At 36.9% G+C, this 16,073-nt stretch overlaps 4 protein-coding genes across 5 annotated transcripts; all 4 read left to right on the top strand.

The window, feature by feature from the left end:
• Nucleotides 1-3,960: 3,960 nt before the first annotated feature.
• On the top strand, nt 3,961-5,580 carry LOC106441237 (U-box domain-containing protein 31-like). Its single transcript, XM_013883066.3, has one exon. It carries the CDS (start codon nt 4,145-4,147, stop codon nt 5,474-5,476), a length of 1,332 nt encoding a protein of 443 aa, XP_013738520.1. The 5' UTR covers nt 3,961-4,144; the 3' UTR covers nt 5,477-5,580.
• Nucleotides 5,581-6,458: 878 nt separating this feature from the next.
• Nucleotides 6,459-8,213, top strand: LOC106441236 (thioredoxin-like protein AAED1, chloroplastic). The gene is made up of 7 exons (XM_013883064.3): nt 6,459-6,828; nt 6,921-6,967; nt 7,052-7,166; nt 7,418-7,462; nt 7,560-7,619; nt 7,705-7,800; nt 7,901-8,213. The coding sequence occupies exons 1-7, from the start codon at nt 6,514-6,516 to the stop codon at nt 8,015-8,017; spliced, it is 795 nt and encodes a 264-aa protein (XP_013738518.1). The 5' UTR covers nt 6,459-6,513; the 3' UTR covers nt 8,018-8,213.
• A 645-nt stretch (nt 8,214-8,858) lies between these two features.
• On the top strand, nt 8,859-10,108 carry LOC106441238 (receptor-like protein 57). Its single transcript, XM_013883067.3, has one exon. It carries the CDS (start codon nt 9,218-9,220, stop codon nt 10,049-10,051), a length of 834 nt encoding a protein of 277 aa, XP_013738521.2. The 5' UTR covers nt 8,859-9,217; the 3' UTR covers nt 10,052-10,108.
• A 552-nt stretch (nt 10,109-10,660) lies between these two features.
• BNAA09G07220D (probable pectin methylesterase CGR3) lies at nt 10,661-12,427 on the top strand. Of its 2 annotated transcripts, none has more exons than XM_013883069.3 (7): nt 10,661-10,855; nt 11,106-11,240; nt 11,327-11,366; nt 11,437-11,475; nt 11,554-11,928; nt 12,002-12,057; nt 12,123-12,427. In XM_013883069.3, the coding sequence occupies exons 2-7, from the start codon at nt 11,118-11,120 to the stop codon at nt 12,273-12,275; spliced, it is 786 nt and encodes a 261-aa protein (XP_013738523.1). In that variant the 5' UTR covers nt 10,661-10,855; nt 11,106-11,117; the 3' UTR covers nt 12,276-12,427. The 2 variants fall into 2 exon arrangements, with proteins under 2 accessions (XP_013738523.1, XP_013738524.1); XM_013883070.3 differs by having other exon boundaries at nt 10,672-10,855; nt 11,109-11,240.
• Nucleotides 12,428-16,073: the final 3,646 nt, after the last annotated feature.

The following is a 16,073-nucleotide window of genomic DNA, read 5'->3' as shown; positions in this document are numbered from 1 at the left end:
GTCTAGACGACTTCCAACAATTCAGACGACTCAGACGATTTACTGGGGCTATATTCGTAAAAATGGCTTCTGTTTTTTTGTTTGGTCACAAGGGGCTGAGCTGTAATTTCACTAGGCTTTTAGGTTAGTTTTGCATTTGATTCAAGTTTGGGTATAGGTTTGGGATTAAAATCAAGTTGTGGGTTAGTTTTGGCAAAAACCCCTTTTATCATTGTTAGAATCTAAAATGATATCAAAATAAAATGATATAAAATATGACAAACTCAATTTATTTAAATGGTTATTAGAAAACGTATGAAATTTTTATGATTTTTATAAAATTATAATTTTTAACTTAACTAAAAACCAGCTTTTAATATCGAATCATATCACGATTTTAGCATGTTTGACTGGTTTTTGATTTGGATTTACCGGTATAACTCAAATCCGGTTTTTAACACAACCAGAAACAAGTCGAAAAAATAAGTCACGGTCTGACCAGTTTGATCTACCGTCTCCGGTCCGATTTTGAAAACATTAATTACAATTTATAATGATAAAAGCAATTTAAAAATATATTATATATTTAAATAATAAAAATAACAATAATATACATAATATACAAATACAATACGTAAATAACAATAAATATTTCACTAAAGTTATGTTACTAAAATTTAAAATTAAAAAAATGAAAATATTAGTAATTAACCAAATATTTCTATTTTCTATTAAAAAAACATCTCATTGTCTACTTATCTTTCTTTTTATATGATATGTGAATTTTTAATTATGTAAATGTATAATATTGTAGTTTAAATATGGTTAGTATTAAATATAAAAGATTATAGAAGATTATTAAATATATTAATAATTTGTAATAAAATCATTTATTGGTCAAAAAAGAAAAAAAGTGGGAGAACATCACCAAATAGTAGTGGACAGAACTGCATGTGGGGGATCTGCTTTTTCACAGAAAAAGACAAAAAATTCTGAACTGCTTGCAGTTCTCCTGCCAAATAAATTTTAAAAACAGAAAATGGTGAATGGGTGATTCAAGTGTAGTTCTCCTGCAACAGCAGATGATCTGCCTTTCTCCGGCCTCCCATTCATAACCGTAGTATACTATAGCATCCATGATGAGTCAAATCATATAGTTTTGTGACCGTTGGATTCACATAGTTTTCTTCATAGAGCGTCGGATTAAGTATGCATCTATCATAATAGCAGTACCAAAAAGACACTGCAACTCTTTAATGTCTCTACTTTCGATAGATTCGTTACAGTTTTTGTTTTGTAGAGAGACAACGAGTTGCTTTTTAAACAACATATTCATCATCGACATTCGATGCGCTTACTTTAGTATATTGAGTATTACGGTCGAAGTAAAAACATTTAAATATCTGAAACAAAAATCTAACTCTTACAAAACGGATCCATATCTTCTAGTCCAATACGAGTTCCAACTTGTGAAAACCAAACATAAAACGGTTCCTTAGTTTTGCATAGCATCAACATGCTCGGTCTCCACCAGCAGTTTCATCACTTTGACTCGGTACTTCGCTGAACATATACTGAACCTGATACTCCTCAAGGTACTGCATCGATCTTCTCACATCCAAGAACAATCTATTAACTCTCTGTGTATCCTCAACCTCCACGACTTTCCCTTTCCGTTTCGGGCAAGACAAAGAAGCCGCGGTTATAAGATGGATCGCATACCTCAGAGAAGTATCGCGTCCGATCAAATTCAAAAGCTGTTTCGCTTCTTCGTTCATCTCAACGTCTTCTTCTCCGCAACGTATCTCTAATATCTTCCTTATGTCCTCATCCGTGTAGGGTTGAGTCGTGATGATGAGAAGACGGTCAAGGAGATCGATGGGGATCCCGTGAGGCGATTTCTGGTTCGTTCCGCGGATTGTTGTGGCTCGGATCGGTGACATTTCGTTGTCTTAATCTTGGTTCCAACAGCTACAGGGTTGTCCTGACTACACATTGAGCTAAAAGAAATGTAAAAAGCATCACACTAAGAAAACGTGTAAAGCAAGGAAGCAACATCTCACCAAATCAACTAAACTCACAGTCATGTTATATACCTGCTGTTGATAACATCAATCTCGTGAAGCGTTTACACAATGCACAACCTCTTTCCTCTTCTGCAGCTCACCATGAGGGCACTGAACATACTTAGTCTTCGCACCCATAGCATCATAATCATAATCCCTAGACCTAGAAAACGATTTTGAAGTCAGGAAAGATCGTTTTCTTCGGTGATAAACCGGTTTATCACGGCCCAATCTTCTACCATGCACTCATGGGCTGTAAACCAAACCCATCCTCTCATTTATATTGTTTTGGCTTTTTCCTTTTGTATTCTGGCCTGGTCCGTGACCCAATGTCTATAATTCTCTATATATTTCAAAATTATTAATTGATGTTTAAAGTTTTTATATACTTATTAATAAACTCTTTATTTTATTTATTTTACCTCTTTTGTATGGAAATAGCATTAACTAAATAAAATTTAACCAATAAAAAACTATAATATAAAACTTAATGGGTCAAATATACCTAATAATAATAAATTTTATCATAAATTTTGAAAATATAAATTAAATTGAAACAAAAACAAAACTTAAAACACCATTTAAAATGAAACAGAGGTAATATGTTGTTATACTATGTGCTATATTCATCCAAAAAGTATTTAGAATAACCAACCCTACACAGCCTGTGCTTATAGTTATTAATCATGTGTGTTAACATCACAATCAATCTCAAATTCACATGGATTAGTCTTTATTGCAAACACGTCAAAACATATCACAATCAATCTGAAATTCACATGGATTAGTCTTTATTGCAAAAACGTCAAATCAAACGAAATCTCTTGCTGGTCCTCTTGAAGTTTACTAGTTTGACTAGAAAACATATTTAAAGAAATAAAACATCAACAACATTGGAATCTTTCGTTGATTATATAGTTGTGCTTTTGTTTTGTGTATGATATATATGAGAAATAAACTGAAATCGAGACCGTGTTATGTTACTCATTCTTTCCATAGTATTTATATATAAATACATACAAAATACTTGATTTAAATTTTATTATTTAAAATTTTGTTTGAATAGCAAGCACTTGCATTTCTGGCACAGTGCTGAACTCCAACAAAAACAGCACATGGGCTCAGATCTATGCTGACACTCCCATCAATTTTCGCTTGTTATTATTAAAACTATCTTCATTTAGTAATTTCTTTAATCAAAAAACATTCAAACAGCAGTAATTTATTAAACATAATCTCGATGAAAGGACACTTGGAAGAGTATAAGTGGCGACAGACCAGTCAAAGGCAAAATACAGAGACGGAGACACGATCGAGGCGTGGAGTCAAAGCAAACACTCTGTCTTTTGGTCAAAATGTCTAGCTGGAGCTTTTGCATGTCGTGGGACCCATTCTTTATTTTTTTTCTTTCTTTTTCGTGCTTAAATAGTAAGGATATTTTTCTACCTTTTTCAGTAATAATTCCACTCTCCCTTTACAAATACTATTGATAAAGGCTAATGATTTGTGTTAATTGTTGTTACAATACAAAAAGACTCGACTGAAATTAGGCATTGTAATAATCGTTGCACGTGTTTTAACCAGTACGGGTTACTCTCCCTCGTGGGTAAGTGTAGACTGGTAGTAGCAGCTTTTTTGACTTACGTGCGAGTTTTTTTACTGCTCACGTCATTCTAGTTTTACTACCCTAAACTCTTTTTTTCATAAATCAACGATACGACATTAATTACTTCAACTAATTTGAATAAAATTTGTTTATCTTGTTAAATCCATAGATAAAAACTTGAGCTTTTGCACGTGTGGTGCACATGAGCCTGTGTATTTTTTTTTAGTTTAAAGAAAAGAAAAAAAAAGATTTCAACCGAATCTTTAAGACAGAGAAAACGAAAGTCTTTGGTCCAAACCAAAAGAAAAGGTTTCCCTTTTTTTTTTGTCTATTTACTTTAATAATATTTTTTTTTGTTTTCTCACGAAACACCAGACCAGATCCATTCTTATCCATCTTCTTCTTCGCGAGTCTCTTAAGCTCTGTCTCCTCTTCAATTCCTCTCAACTCCACTTCCCTTTCAAAGCTCTCACTCTCAATCAACTCATCGAAAATGCCAATGTTTCAACCGTTCAAAGGCGGTGGCTTCGACGGCCACGTCATAGATCTACACACGGCGGTCAAAGACGGCGTCCTCGGCGGCGGAGATGTCGGAGAAGTCAAAACCGCGGCGGTGGAGAACGAACCAGATCTCAAAACGATGATCACAAACCTCGAATTACCAGAAACACCCTCTGTCTTCATCTGCCCCATCTCTCTAGACCCGATGCAAGATCCAGTCACGCTCTGCACCGGTCAGACCTACGAGCGGTCAAACATCCTCAAATGGCTGAGCTTAGGACACCGCACTTGCCCCACCACGATGCAGGAGCTTTGGGACGACGCCGTCACGCCGAACAAGACGCTTCACCAGCTGATCCACGCTTGGTTCTCGCAGAAGTACGTAATGATGAAGAAACGGTCGGAGGATGTTCAGGGGCGAGTGATTGAGATTGTCGGAGCGTTGAGGAAGGCTAAAGGGAAAGAGAAAGTTCACGCCTTGAGCGAGCTTAAGGGAGTTGTGATGGCCCACGAGATCGCTAAGAAGAGCGTTGTTGAGGAAGGTGGAGTCTTTGTCATCTCTTCTCTTTTAACTCCGTTTACTTCTCACGCCGTTGGTTCAGAGGCTGTGGCGATTTTGGTTAATTTAGAGCTTGATGCTGTTTCGAAAGCGGGGCTGATGCAGCCCGCTAGGGTCTCGTTGATGGTCGACATGTTGAACGATGGTTCGATCGAGACGAAAATCAACTGCGCGAGGCTGATCGGGAGGTTGGTCGAGGAGAGAGGTTTTAGAGCGGAGCTTGTTTCAAGTCACAGTTTGCTTGTCGGGTTGATGAGATTGGTTAAAGATAGACGGCGAAGAAACGGCGTTTCGCCAGCTTTGGCGCTGCTAAAATCGATTACGGTTCATAAACAAGTTAGAAGCTTGATGGTTAGCGTGGAAGCGGTTCCTCAGTTAGTTGACGTGTTGCCTTGTTTAGGACCAGAGTGTCTGGAATCAGCTCTTTATGTTTTGGACTCGTTGTGTTCGGATAACGAAGGAGTAACGGCGTTGAAAGAGTCTGTTAACACGATTCCTAATACGGTTAGGTTGCTGATGAGAGTGTCTGAGACGTGCACGGCTTACGCGGTTTCGATTCTTTGGTCGGTTTGCAGATTAGCTTCTCGAGAGTGTTCGTCTCTTGCGGTTGAACTTGGTTTGGCTGCTAAACTACTGCTTGTGATACAAAGTGGATGTGATCCAGCTTTGAAGCAACGTTCAGCTGAGTTGTTGAAGTTGTGTAGTTTACATTATTCAGATACAATGTTTATTTCTAAATGTAAGCTTGCTCCAACGATTCAATAATGTTTGTTTTTTTTGACAAATCTTGTCTTTTTAAGAAATATATCAGATTAAATTCGTATTTGTACATTGGAGGGGAATTAAAAGTTTTTTCTTAACATGCATTAGTCCCGGTTTCGTTTATAGTGTGGATGGATGAATGAGTGAAAAGAAAGGGATGATTTGACAAGCAAATCGTTTTCTTTTAACTGTTAACTGTTTGTTTGTCCAATAATACACGTTTATACTGTCGCTTGCGTCTGAAGATGAACAATTCTCCATGATCATTGCAACAAGTGATGTCACTGATGTGAGAGCTCTTGTCTCGAAATAAAATCTGAACGGTTACCAATCTTGGAAAAGGTATTTGCAAACACATAAAAATGGCTTAAAGGGATCAAGAGAAACGATTATTCCAGCACTAGTGTTGTCTACTGTTTATTGGATTATGTTATATTGTATTAACAAAATATGCAATGTGAATACTAGTGATAATTGTTGTAATTTTTTTGATAATTAAAAATTCGTTAGTTAAGACTGCTGAGAAAATCTGTGGTGAGACAAAGTTCTTATGAATTGTTTATTCAAAATGCTCATCTATATATTAAGGGACTGATCTCCTGGGAAATGTTTTGTGACCATTTGAAAGATGTGAAAAAGAGCTACATGAGATTTGGGTGTAATTGTAACAACTAATGTGAAGAAAATAGCTATATGAGATTTGGCTGTAAGTGTAACAACTAAAAACTAACAAAAAATCATATGTTAAAGAAAATAGCTATATGAGATTTGGGTGTAAGTGTAACAACTAACAACTAACACAAAATCATTATCTCTTTTTTTTTCATCAATCATGGTATCTCTTTAAATGGGCCTTAGTTGAACTAAACATAAACCGGTTAATGGACTCATGAAATTAGTTGGACCAATACAAATGGGCTTTAAATGGGCTCATTACTTACTCGGTCCTTTCTTCGCCACGTGTGTTCTTTTTCCATCTCATGTCTTCCTTTTTTGTTCCCATCGCCAAACTGCTTTAATCAGGTTTCTTGTCTGAAACAATGGCGATTCTCTCTGTACGAACTCCTAGTTCCATTCAGCTTCTTCGTTCCTCTGTTTCTCCCATCTTCTCGAAACCTTTGTTCCAATCATCATCCAGCTTTTCATCTTCCATTGTTTCTGCTCCTTTCGCCAGATTACTAAAATCCAATTCCTCGATCTCTAGACCTCGTGTTGTTCTCGCGAGAGCTTCCATGGGAGTCGCTGAACCCGTCACTGATTACAGAGAAGATATCGGCGAGATCCTCGGGGATGTCTCCATCTTTACTGCTTCCGGACAGCCTGTGAAGTTCAGTGATCTCTTGGATCAGAACGATGTATGTATTTGTGCTAATTACTTGTTATCCAAGAAAACGAATCTGAGGATGCATATAACGAGTTCTTGTGATTTTCATTTTTTAATACGCAGGGAGTTTCTGCTGTTGTGCTTTTGAGGCATTTCGGATGCGTTTGCGGGTAAAATAGATTTGAATACGCTTTAAAAGAACGCTTGCAAAATCTTTCTCATGAATTTGATTTTTTTGTGTATATATATGAAAGTTGGGAGCTTGCTACTGCATTGAGAGAGGCTAAACCGCGGTTTGATGCGGCTGGTGTTAAGCTGGTTGCTGTTGGTGTTGGAACTCCTGACAAGGCTCGTATACTTGCAACTCGGGTAATCTTTTATTCTGCCTGTTTTCTTGGAATGCATACAGTGTCGCAGTACCCTATGGTTACTTTTTCTTTGGATGTATGTTATGCGTATATTCATAAGATTGATAAAAAGAGGTAGAGCTTAGTGGTTGGTTACAGAACAATCATAATTAACGTTTGTGGCATTGCATTTTCCTTGTGTTCAGTTCACCATCACAACTCATTATTAGTCAACTGAGGTAATCTTAACAGTGTTTGTTTTCATTGCTTTAGTTACCTTTTCCAATGGAATGCCTTTACGCCGATCCTGAGCGCAAGGTAACGCAAATAAGAAAAATTTACAAAGCTATCTTGGTTTTATATGATGATCTTTTTTGTGTTGAAATGGTATTTTTGTTCTTTCTTAATTATGCAGGCATATGATGTTCTTGGTTTATACTACGGTTTAGGCCGCACTTTCTTCAATCCAGCTAGTGTACGAACCGCCTCAACATTTTTATGTTTGATTGTATATTAGTATTTTACCTTTGAATATCTTAGCAACTTTGTTTGATATGCAGAAAAAAATCTTCTCACGATTTGACGAGATACGAGAAGCTGCAAAGAACTACACCATAAAAGCCACTCCTGAAGACAGAAGCAGTGTGTTGCAACAGGTTTGGTTCTTCACAAGACAAGTTTTTCTAACAGATAAGGTTGTCTGTCTGCTTTGTTTTTTTGTTTGTTTGATCATTTTCTTCGTCTTCTTCTTCTCAGGGAGGTACGTTTGTTTTCAAAGGCAAGAAGCTATTGTATGGTCGAAAAGACGAAGGTACCGGAGATCATCCATCTCTAGATGATGTCCTCAATGTCTGCTGCCAAACCGTTGCTTGAATATTGTATCAAAGTCTCTCTGGTTTGGTTTAGTGGTTAAATCAATGTGTAATTATAGCTATTAATGTCTTTTTAAGATAATAAATTAGATACAGTATCAACACTATAGATTGAACCATACAAGTCTCTTTTAGTGTAAAGAAAGATAAGACGAGAGTTTGGTATGTTATTGGAATAATTTGTTTGTCTTTTTTCAGTAGTTCGTTTGTATTTATTTGAATTCTGCGTTACAGGTGAGTGAACTGTTAGCATCACATGTATAATATATTCAATCCTGACCAACAAAAATAAAACATATACTTCAGCTTATCTACATTATTTTGATGATTGGTATAGAGATATCAATCTTCGTTCTAATAAGAACCCCACATGATATAAATATACTTCACTAAAAAATCTCATATTTTAATTATTCATATAGGAAAAGACAGAGAGGCTTGTCGAATTATACTTTTTGACGCTTCCGATTAAAATAATACCGTAGTTAATACCCTACGTCTCATAATACAGTCAAACAAATACAATTAAATTGCGAAATGCGGTGTGACATGACCAAGCATGAAACCTTGGTCTATATCCTATAACGTTTTTAAATGCTTAAAACGATGAAAACACACATTTTTGAAAGTGACTAACGTGTATAAAATCATCGTTCTTAAGTAAATTGAGAAAATCAACAAATAGAACCTTTACTTACAAATATATCAAACACTCTATTTTACAAACAAACCATTTAAATCTCATACTTTTATGTAAACACAAACATGTATATATATATATATTTTTTTTGTCATCAAGGTATATAACACATAGCTAAATTAGTTGGAGTTTTTTGCTCTAAAAAATTGGAGTTTTATTCCATTTTGGATGCAAGTAAAGAGTTAAATAATTAGTTTTGGGTTTTATTAGTAAGTTATTCATGTATTGTTTACTACATTTGCCTTAATTTATTCCTAACAAATGGAGAGGAGAATACGCACATATATAATCTCTATAGTGCGCACGGCCCGAAGCTCTTCTAACGTACGCATTAATACCCGGCCGAAAGACGATCACCACTCTCACAAGCAAAAAATATTTTCCCAGCGATACGTTTTCAGTCTCCTCTCTGCTTTACTTTTATTCGTTTTTCTTTAATTCATTTCTGATTAAACACTCACGTCAAAATCTTCATCCTTTTCAACCTATTTGAAAAATCCAATGCCGGCGAATCACCACCGGTTTAGCTACCGGTTTATCTTACTCTTCCTCCTAACTTTCGAAACAGCGCGGCGTTCAGCTTCCGGAGACCCAAACGACGAGGCGTGCCTCGCGAATCTCCATCAAAGCTTAGAAGATCCGGCGAACAATCTCCACAACTGGACAAAACCCTTCTTCTCCAACCCCTGCCCCGGCTTCGACTCCTACCTCCACGGCGTCACCTGCAACAACGGCAGAGTCTACAAACTCTCCCTAACCAACCTCTCCCTCCGCGGCTCCATCTCCCCGTTCCTCTCCAACTGCACCAACCTCCAGTCCCTCGATCTCTCCTCCAACCAGATCTCCGGCGAGATCCCGCCGGCGATCCAGTCCTTATCCAACCTCGCGGTCCTCAACCTCTCCTCCAACCGCCTCTCCGGCGAAATCTCGCCGCAGCTCGCCCGGTGCTCGTTCCTCAACGTCATCGATCTCCACGGGAACGGACTCTCCGGCGTGATCCCGCAGCAGCTCGGAACGCTCGCGAGGCTGTCGGCGTTCGACGTGTCGAATAATAAGTTGTCAGGTCAGATTCCGGCGAACCTGGGGACGCGTAACGGAAACTCGCCGAGGTTCAATTCGAGCTCGTTCGCCGGGAACGGGAAGCTGTATGGGTATCCGTTGGGGGAGATGAAGAGCAAGGGGCTGTCGGTGATGGCGATCGTTGGGATTGGGCTTGGGAGTGGAGTCGCGAGCTTGGTGGTTAGCTTCACGGGGGTGTGTATATGGTTGAAGGTCACGGAGAAGAAGATGGAGGAAGAAGAAGGGAAGATTAGTCACTCCATGCCTGATTACTAATAATCATGTTATTATTAATTGTGGTTTAATTTCCTTTTATTTAGTTTTTTTTTTTAATCTTTTAATTAACAAACAAAACGAAAGATACTACAAAATAGGGAATTTATAATGCGAATTTAATGCTCTAATCTTGTTCATCTTTTGGAATTACTGCTTGTATTAGTTAACTTATCTTAAAAGAAATGTGATTTGTAATTAACAAAAAAAAAGGCAAGATCGGGACCATTACAGGACACTTGACATGTACTGCTTTGTTGGATGTATGTTGGTGGTGGAGATAGTCCAGTCAAAGAACCGCCCGACATCAATACGTCATCATCAGTGATCATCAAAAGGCAAAAATAGAATTCTATCTGGAACGTTGCAAAAGAATATAAGTGGGCCCAGCTTGGGGCCGGCCTTATAAGTTGACGGGCCTGGGCCTGGGCCTGCTCTGCTCTTAGTAAAAACGAAACCTTTCGGAAAACCATTATCAAAAAAATCGTATGCATGTAGTAGCACAGATAAAAAGCCCATATAGTATTTGGCAAAGGCCCAACAAACTTGCACAAGTTGCAAGTGTCGGCAGAAACGGCAAGAAGTCTATAATTGTTAGTTAAATCCGCAGAACTAAAACGACGGCGTATTAAGAGTTAGCACTCTCGCTTCCTTTTTTTTCTTTTATGACGTGATGCTACTTGACAATAATAACACTGTGTAGTTTATAGGAAGCTCTCCGCTAGTAAAATTATCTTTCTAGCTAAAAGGCTTTCACACACACGAACGAACGAACGAACGAACGAACATCCTCGGATCTGATTCAAGGTATACATTTCCTTCATTGATTGGTTTTAAATTCGATTGTTTCTTCGTAACGTGAGCTCCCTTGTTCCGTGGATCTATCTCGATGGTTATTGATTCGTTACTGTGGATGTTAGTTAGTTTGGGCGTCTGTAATAGATTATTCATGTAACATAGTTGATTAATTGCTATTATTATTGTTGAAATGGGGATTATAATTTTTTGTCATGGATCTGTATTTTTAAATTGATTCCATATCTGGTTAAATGTATAGAAGCTTTGAGTCATGTCAAGAAGGCAAGTAGGTTCGACGAGGCGTGTGGGAGATAGTGGAAGCTTCCCTTTTGTAGGAGCTTTGCACTCAAAGTCACGCTCATCTCCTCTCTTATCTATTTGCCTTGTTCTCGTGGTATGAATCCTCATCCCCTGCTTCCTTGTAAGTGATTCTTGTTTCATATGATACAAAAGTGTAATCCTTTCTATTTTATAAAACAGGGAGCTTGCCTTCTCATTGGTTATGCTTTCAGTGGTCCAGGTTTTGTTTCTCTTTCTCTTCAACCCTTTTACGTTTTTGCTTGTGAGTGATGAATCATGTATGTTAACAGGTATGTTTAAAAGTATCAGAGAAGTCAGCAAGATCACAGGTACTTCTTGTCTCTCATTTGACGATACATTAACTGTCGATTGAATTTGTTGTCTAACAACTTTTTTTTTTTCTACAGGTGACTATTCATGCACATCGGAAGTTCAGAGAGCCATCCCTCTTCTCAAGAATGCGTACGGAGATAGCATGAGGAAAGTCTTGCACGTGGGTCCTGAGACATGCTCTGTGGTTTCCACTCTGTTGAAGGAGGAAGAGACTGAAGCATGGGGTGTTGAGCCGTACGATGTAGAGGATGCAGACTCTCACTGCAAAAGTCTTTTGCGTAAAGGCCTTGTGCGCGTTGCTGACATCAAGTTCCCTCTGCCTTACCGGTCAAAGTCTTTTTCTCTTGTCATCGTCTCGGATGCTCTGGATTATCTGTCACCCAAGTATTTGAACAAGACCGTTCCTGAACTTGCACGTGTTGCTTCAGATGGTCTCCTTCTCTTTGCAGGTAACTAAAAAACACAGGCTTTCAGAAAGTATCCAAAGAGATGTGTATCCATTCTAACGTTCATCAATTATAGGTAATCCTGGTAAGCAAAAGGCTAAAGTTGCAGAGTTGTCGAAGTTTGGACGACCAGTAAGTTCACGAGAAACAACACGTATGTAGTTTAGGAACTTTGATGCAAATTGGCTGTTTTGCAGGCTAAAATGCGTAGCTCGTCGTGGTGGAACCGTTTCTTCTCACAGACGAATCTAGAGGAAAACGAAGCAGCGAGCAAGAAGTTCGAAAAAGCAGCTTCCAAGATTTCATACACACCAGCTTGTCAAGTCTTCCACCTCAAGCCATTACATTAGAACATTATTGTTATTACTGGTCTTGGAAAAGCATCAGACCAGATATGTCTCCTCTATGTTATATGCCTTATTCCCTCTATAGAAAGAAACACAAAGTTCCACAGAGTTGTAACAGTCTCAACAATTTAATAAATTAGCCTGCATTTGTTTCATTTAAGCTATGACATTATCAGATAAATCAGTTATGAATATTATTTTGTTTTTTGACAAAAAAAAAGGAATATTATTATGTTGAGATCATTATATATATCAGTAATTGATACACTCAAATAGACAGTAGGGGATGTGTAACTCACTGGTGCTAAGATTAGAGGCTAGATGCAGCACTACGAATCAAGAAGATGCCTGCCTGGTTTCCCCTCTCTATTTGATTTGACTAAACCAGGCCCAATATTAGAATCCATAAGTTACAAGATTATTTTATATGTATGACGTATGAACAGTGTAAGAATGACCCACGTTTTATTAGGCCTTCTCATACGAACGATACACATCACGTTGGGGTTTATCTGCTGACTTGAGCCGAAACACAGCCTGGACATTTCAGGGCCGGTCTGAACTACACATGCTAACCTTATGATACATATTCCATTTGTATTCAATCTTTATTAGGCTACAAAAGTTGAACTATCTGTCCAAAAATATACTAATGAACAAAAATACAGCATGGGATAAAAACATGGAAAACGAGAGGGGAGGGACAAACACAGACTGGTAGAAAGACATAAACATAAGTTGACCTTACTGTTTGTTAACTTGGTATCCAATGCAGGTGGGAGTTGTATTTTATCAAAGTTTTTATCTGAATTATTATTGGCTTTGATATGATCATATATATATATATATATATATCACATTTGTATAGACTATAGACAGAGCTTTTATAAAACATGTAAAAAGCAACCAGCCAACCACTATTCATGTTCCAGGAATTTTGTTATAACTCTTACACCCTTGCTTTTAGTGAACCACATTTTGGTATATATCATTGGCTACACATATATTCAAAAGATACAACCTCAATAGACGAGAGAGATCAGTTGGAATGTAGACTCGATCACCAAACAAAGATACTAGATCATTCAAGGAAATACAAAATAGGAATGAAAAAAAGCATAATACACATCAGGTTCTGAAGAGTGTTTAATGGGACCCACTTTTACAAATTTTGGAACATGAATAGTGGTTTTTAAGAAAAACAAAAATGGAAAAAACAAAGATCACGATGGTTGTCACAAAATGTTTTTGTTTGATTAAAGGATTTGGGGTGGGTAGGGTCTTATAACCTACACTTTTCACATGCATTCTTAAACCCTATTTCTACTGCATCTCCATGTGCTTCCCCTCACGTCTCTACCCCCTCTTCTATGATTTTATAAAAACATTTAGTAACAATAAAAATGTATACATCATTTGTTTTCTAATATCTTTAGCTATATATGACCAAATTTTAAAATATTTCCATATACTTACGGCTCAGACATATCCAATTTTTTTTAGAAACAGTATCGTTTGTATTTATTAAAATAGCATAGTAGGATTTGTTCAACAATAATTTATTGTACTTGTTTTGATTAAAATATGAGTTTCATTGAAAGCAATTCTTGAGAATATGCTATCTTGGTATAAAGTAGGGATTTTTGCAAAATTGACCTATAACTTAAAGTCAAACACAAAACTAACCTCCTTTTTTTTTGAAAATTGGTTTTGCCCTATTCACCCCACAAGTTCATATAATTTACGAAAATGCCATCCATTTTTTTTTTATTTTTTTTCTTTCGAAAATGACATTTTTACTCTCTCACCCTCATCATTTTTCAAGTAATTACAAGATTGCCATTGTCATCAATACCACAACCACCATGAACAACCAATTTGAAGCTCTTAATGCTCCTAAAATCGATTTACCCTTCTTCTTTTTCCATTCTTGTGACCTAAACACAACATATCTCTCACTTTCTCTCCACAATGAGCTAAAAAAACTCAAGATTTTGATTCTAAAATTTTTATGGTTCATAGAGTCATAGAAGCTAACGATTATGGGTGGGTGACTTCCGTTTGTGATTCTGTGTGCTTGGAGAAGCCTTATGTATGCTAAGGAACTTATCTCACTAATTTAAGGTATGACATCGAGTTTTTTTCCAGATCTGTTCGTCAGACGACTTACTTGGGAAGTCGTCTGGCTGTAGACGACTTACCTTTCAGTCGTCTGGCTGTAGACGACTTACCTGGAAGTCGTCTGGTCAACGCAGAGGTTATTTTTGCAATTGACTTTGAAATCTGTAACCTGAGACGACTGAAAGTTAAGTCGTCTACTATTGTTTGGTTTCAAAAAAAATTCCAAAGAACCTAGACGACTTACATTTCAGTCGTCATAGGTTAGTTTTGTATTTGACTGGATAATTTCAGAAGTTTGACTTCCCTAGACGACTTACATTTCAGTCGTCTAGCGAAAATTAAAATAATAATATTTTTTTTAAAGTAAACGACTTACAATTAAGTAGTCATAGGTTAGTTTTGCAATTGAAAAAAAAACTTCAAGATTTAATTATACACAGACGACTTATAATTCAGTCGTCCACCAGACGACTTAATTGTAAGTCGTCCAGGATTTTTTTCCGAGATTCTGGTCAAACCTCGTAAATCCTGGACGACTTACATTTCAGTCGTCTCGTGGACGACTGAATTATAAGTCGTCTGTATATAATTAAATCTTGAAGTTTTTTTTTTCAATTGCAAAACTAACCTATGACGACTTAACTTTAAGTCGTCTACTTTTAAAAAAATATTATTATTTTAATTTTCACTAGACGACTGAAACGTAAGTCGTCCAAAAAGTCAAACTTCTGAAATAATCCAGTCAAATGCAAAACTAACCTCTGACGACTGAAATGTAAGTCGTCTAGCTTTTTTGGAGTTTTTTTTTTAACCAAACAATAGTAGACGACTTAACTTTCAGTCGTCCGAAATAACAGATTTCAAAGTCAATTGCAAAAATAACCTCTGCGTTGACCAGACGACATATAGTTTAGTCGTCTAGACAACTTAGATTGAAGTCGTCCGCGTCTTCTCCACTAGTTTTTAAGTCTTCTACGTTAGTTTATGAATAACTTGTATTTTTAAGAGTGATAAGTAACTTCAAGATATGTAAAACTCATATTTACAAAATATGTTCTCTCCCTTAGTTTTACTAAATTTGACTAAGTTTTTCAATGCAAACTTATAAAAAATATGATATGCTTTGACTAGTTACTATTGTTTGTTTCCATCTCTTACCAACATTCTTGTTTATTAAGATGAGAAAAAGGCCATTGGAGTTTATTATTGCATATGAGAGATCCAAAGATAAGAAAAAGGCTACTGAAGTCTATTATTTCATTGATTTGTAAATGTGTAAACACATTGTTAGCACATTTAATACATCTTGGAAAACATTATTACTGATTTTACAAAAAAATCACAACTAAAAGAGTATACATGCAATTCATAAAATAGATCACAAACAAAACTATTATAGATCATTCATCTACAAAGACAAGCTTGGATTCCACTTGAGTAGACAAGACCAGACAACTTTTAAGAAGTTCAGACGACTTCTAAGAAGTCCAGACGACTTCCAGCAAGTTCAAACGACTTTGCCAGAAGACTTTTAGGAAGTTCAGACGACTTCCAGACGACTTTACAGGAAGTCCAGACGACTTTACAGGAAGTCCAGACGACTTTTAGGAAGTCCAGACGACTTCCAGACGACTTCCAGATGACTTCCAGACGACTAACAAGTAAGTCGTCCCAGAAGTT

This window comes from Brassica napus, chromosome A9, assembly GCF_020379485.1.
Source record: "Brassica napus cultivar Da-Ae chromosome A9, Da-Ae, whole genome shotgun sequence".
NCBI lineage: Eukaryota > Viridiplantae > Streptophyta > Magnoliopsida > Brassicales > Brassicaceae > Brassica > Brassica napus.
This window is presented reverse-complemented; position numbering and strand designations above follow the sequence as displayed.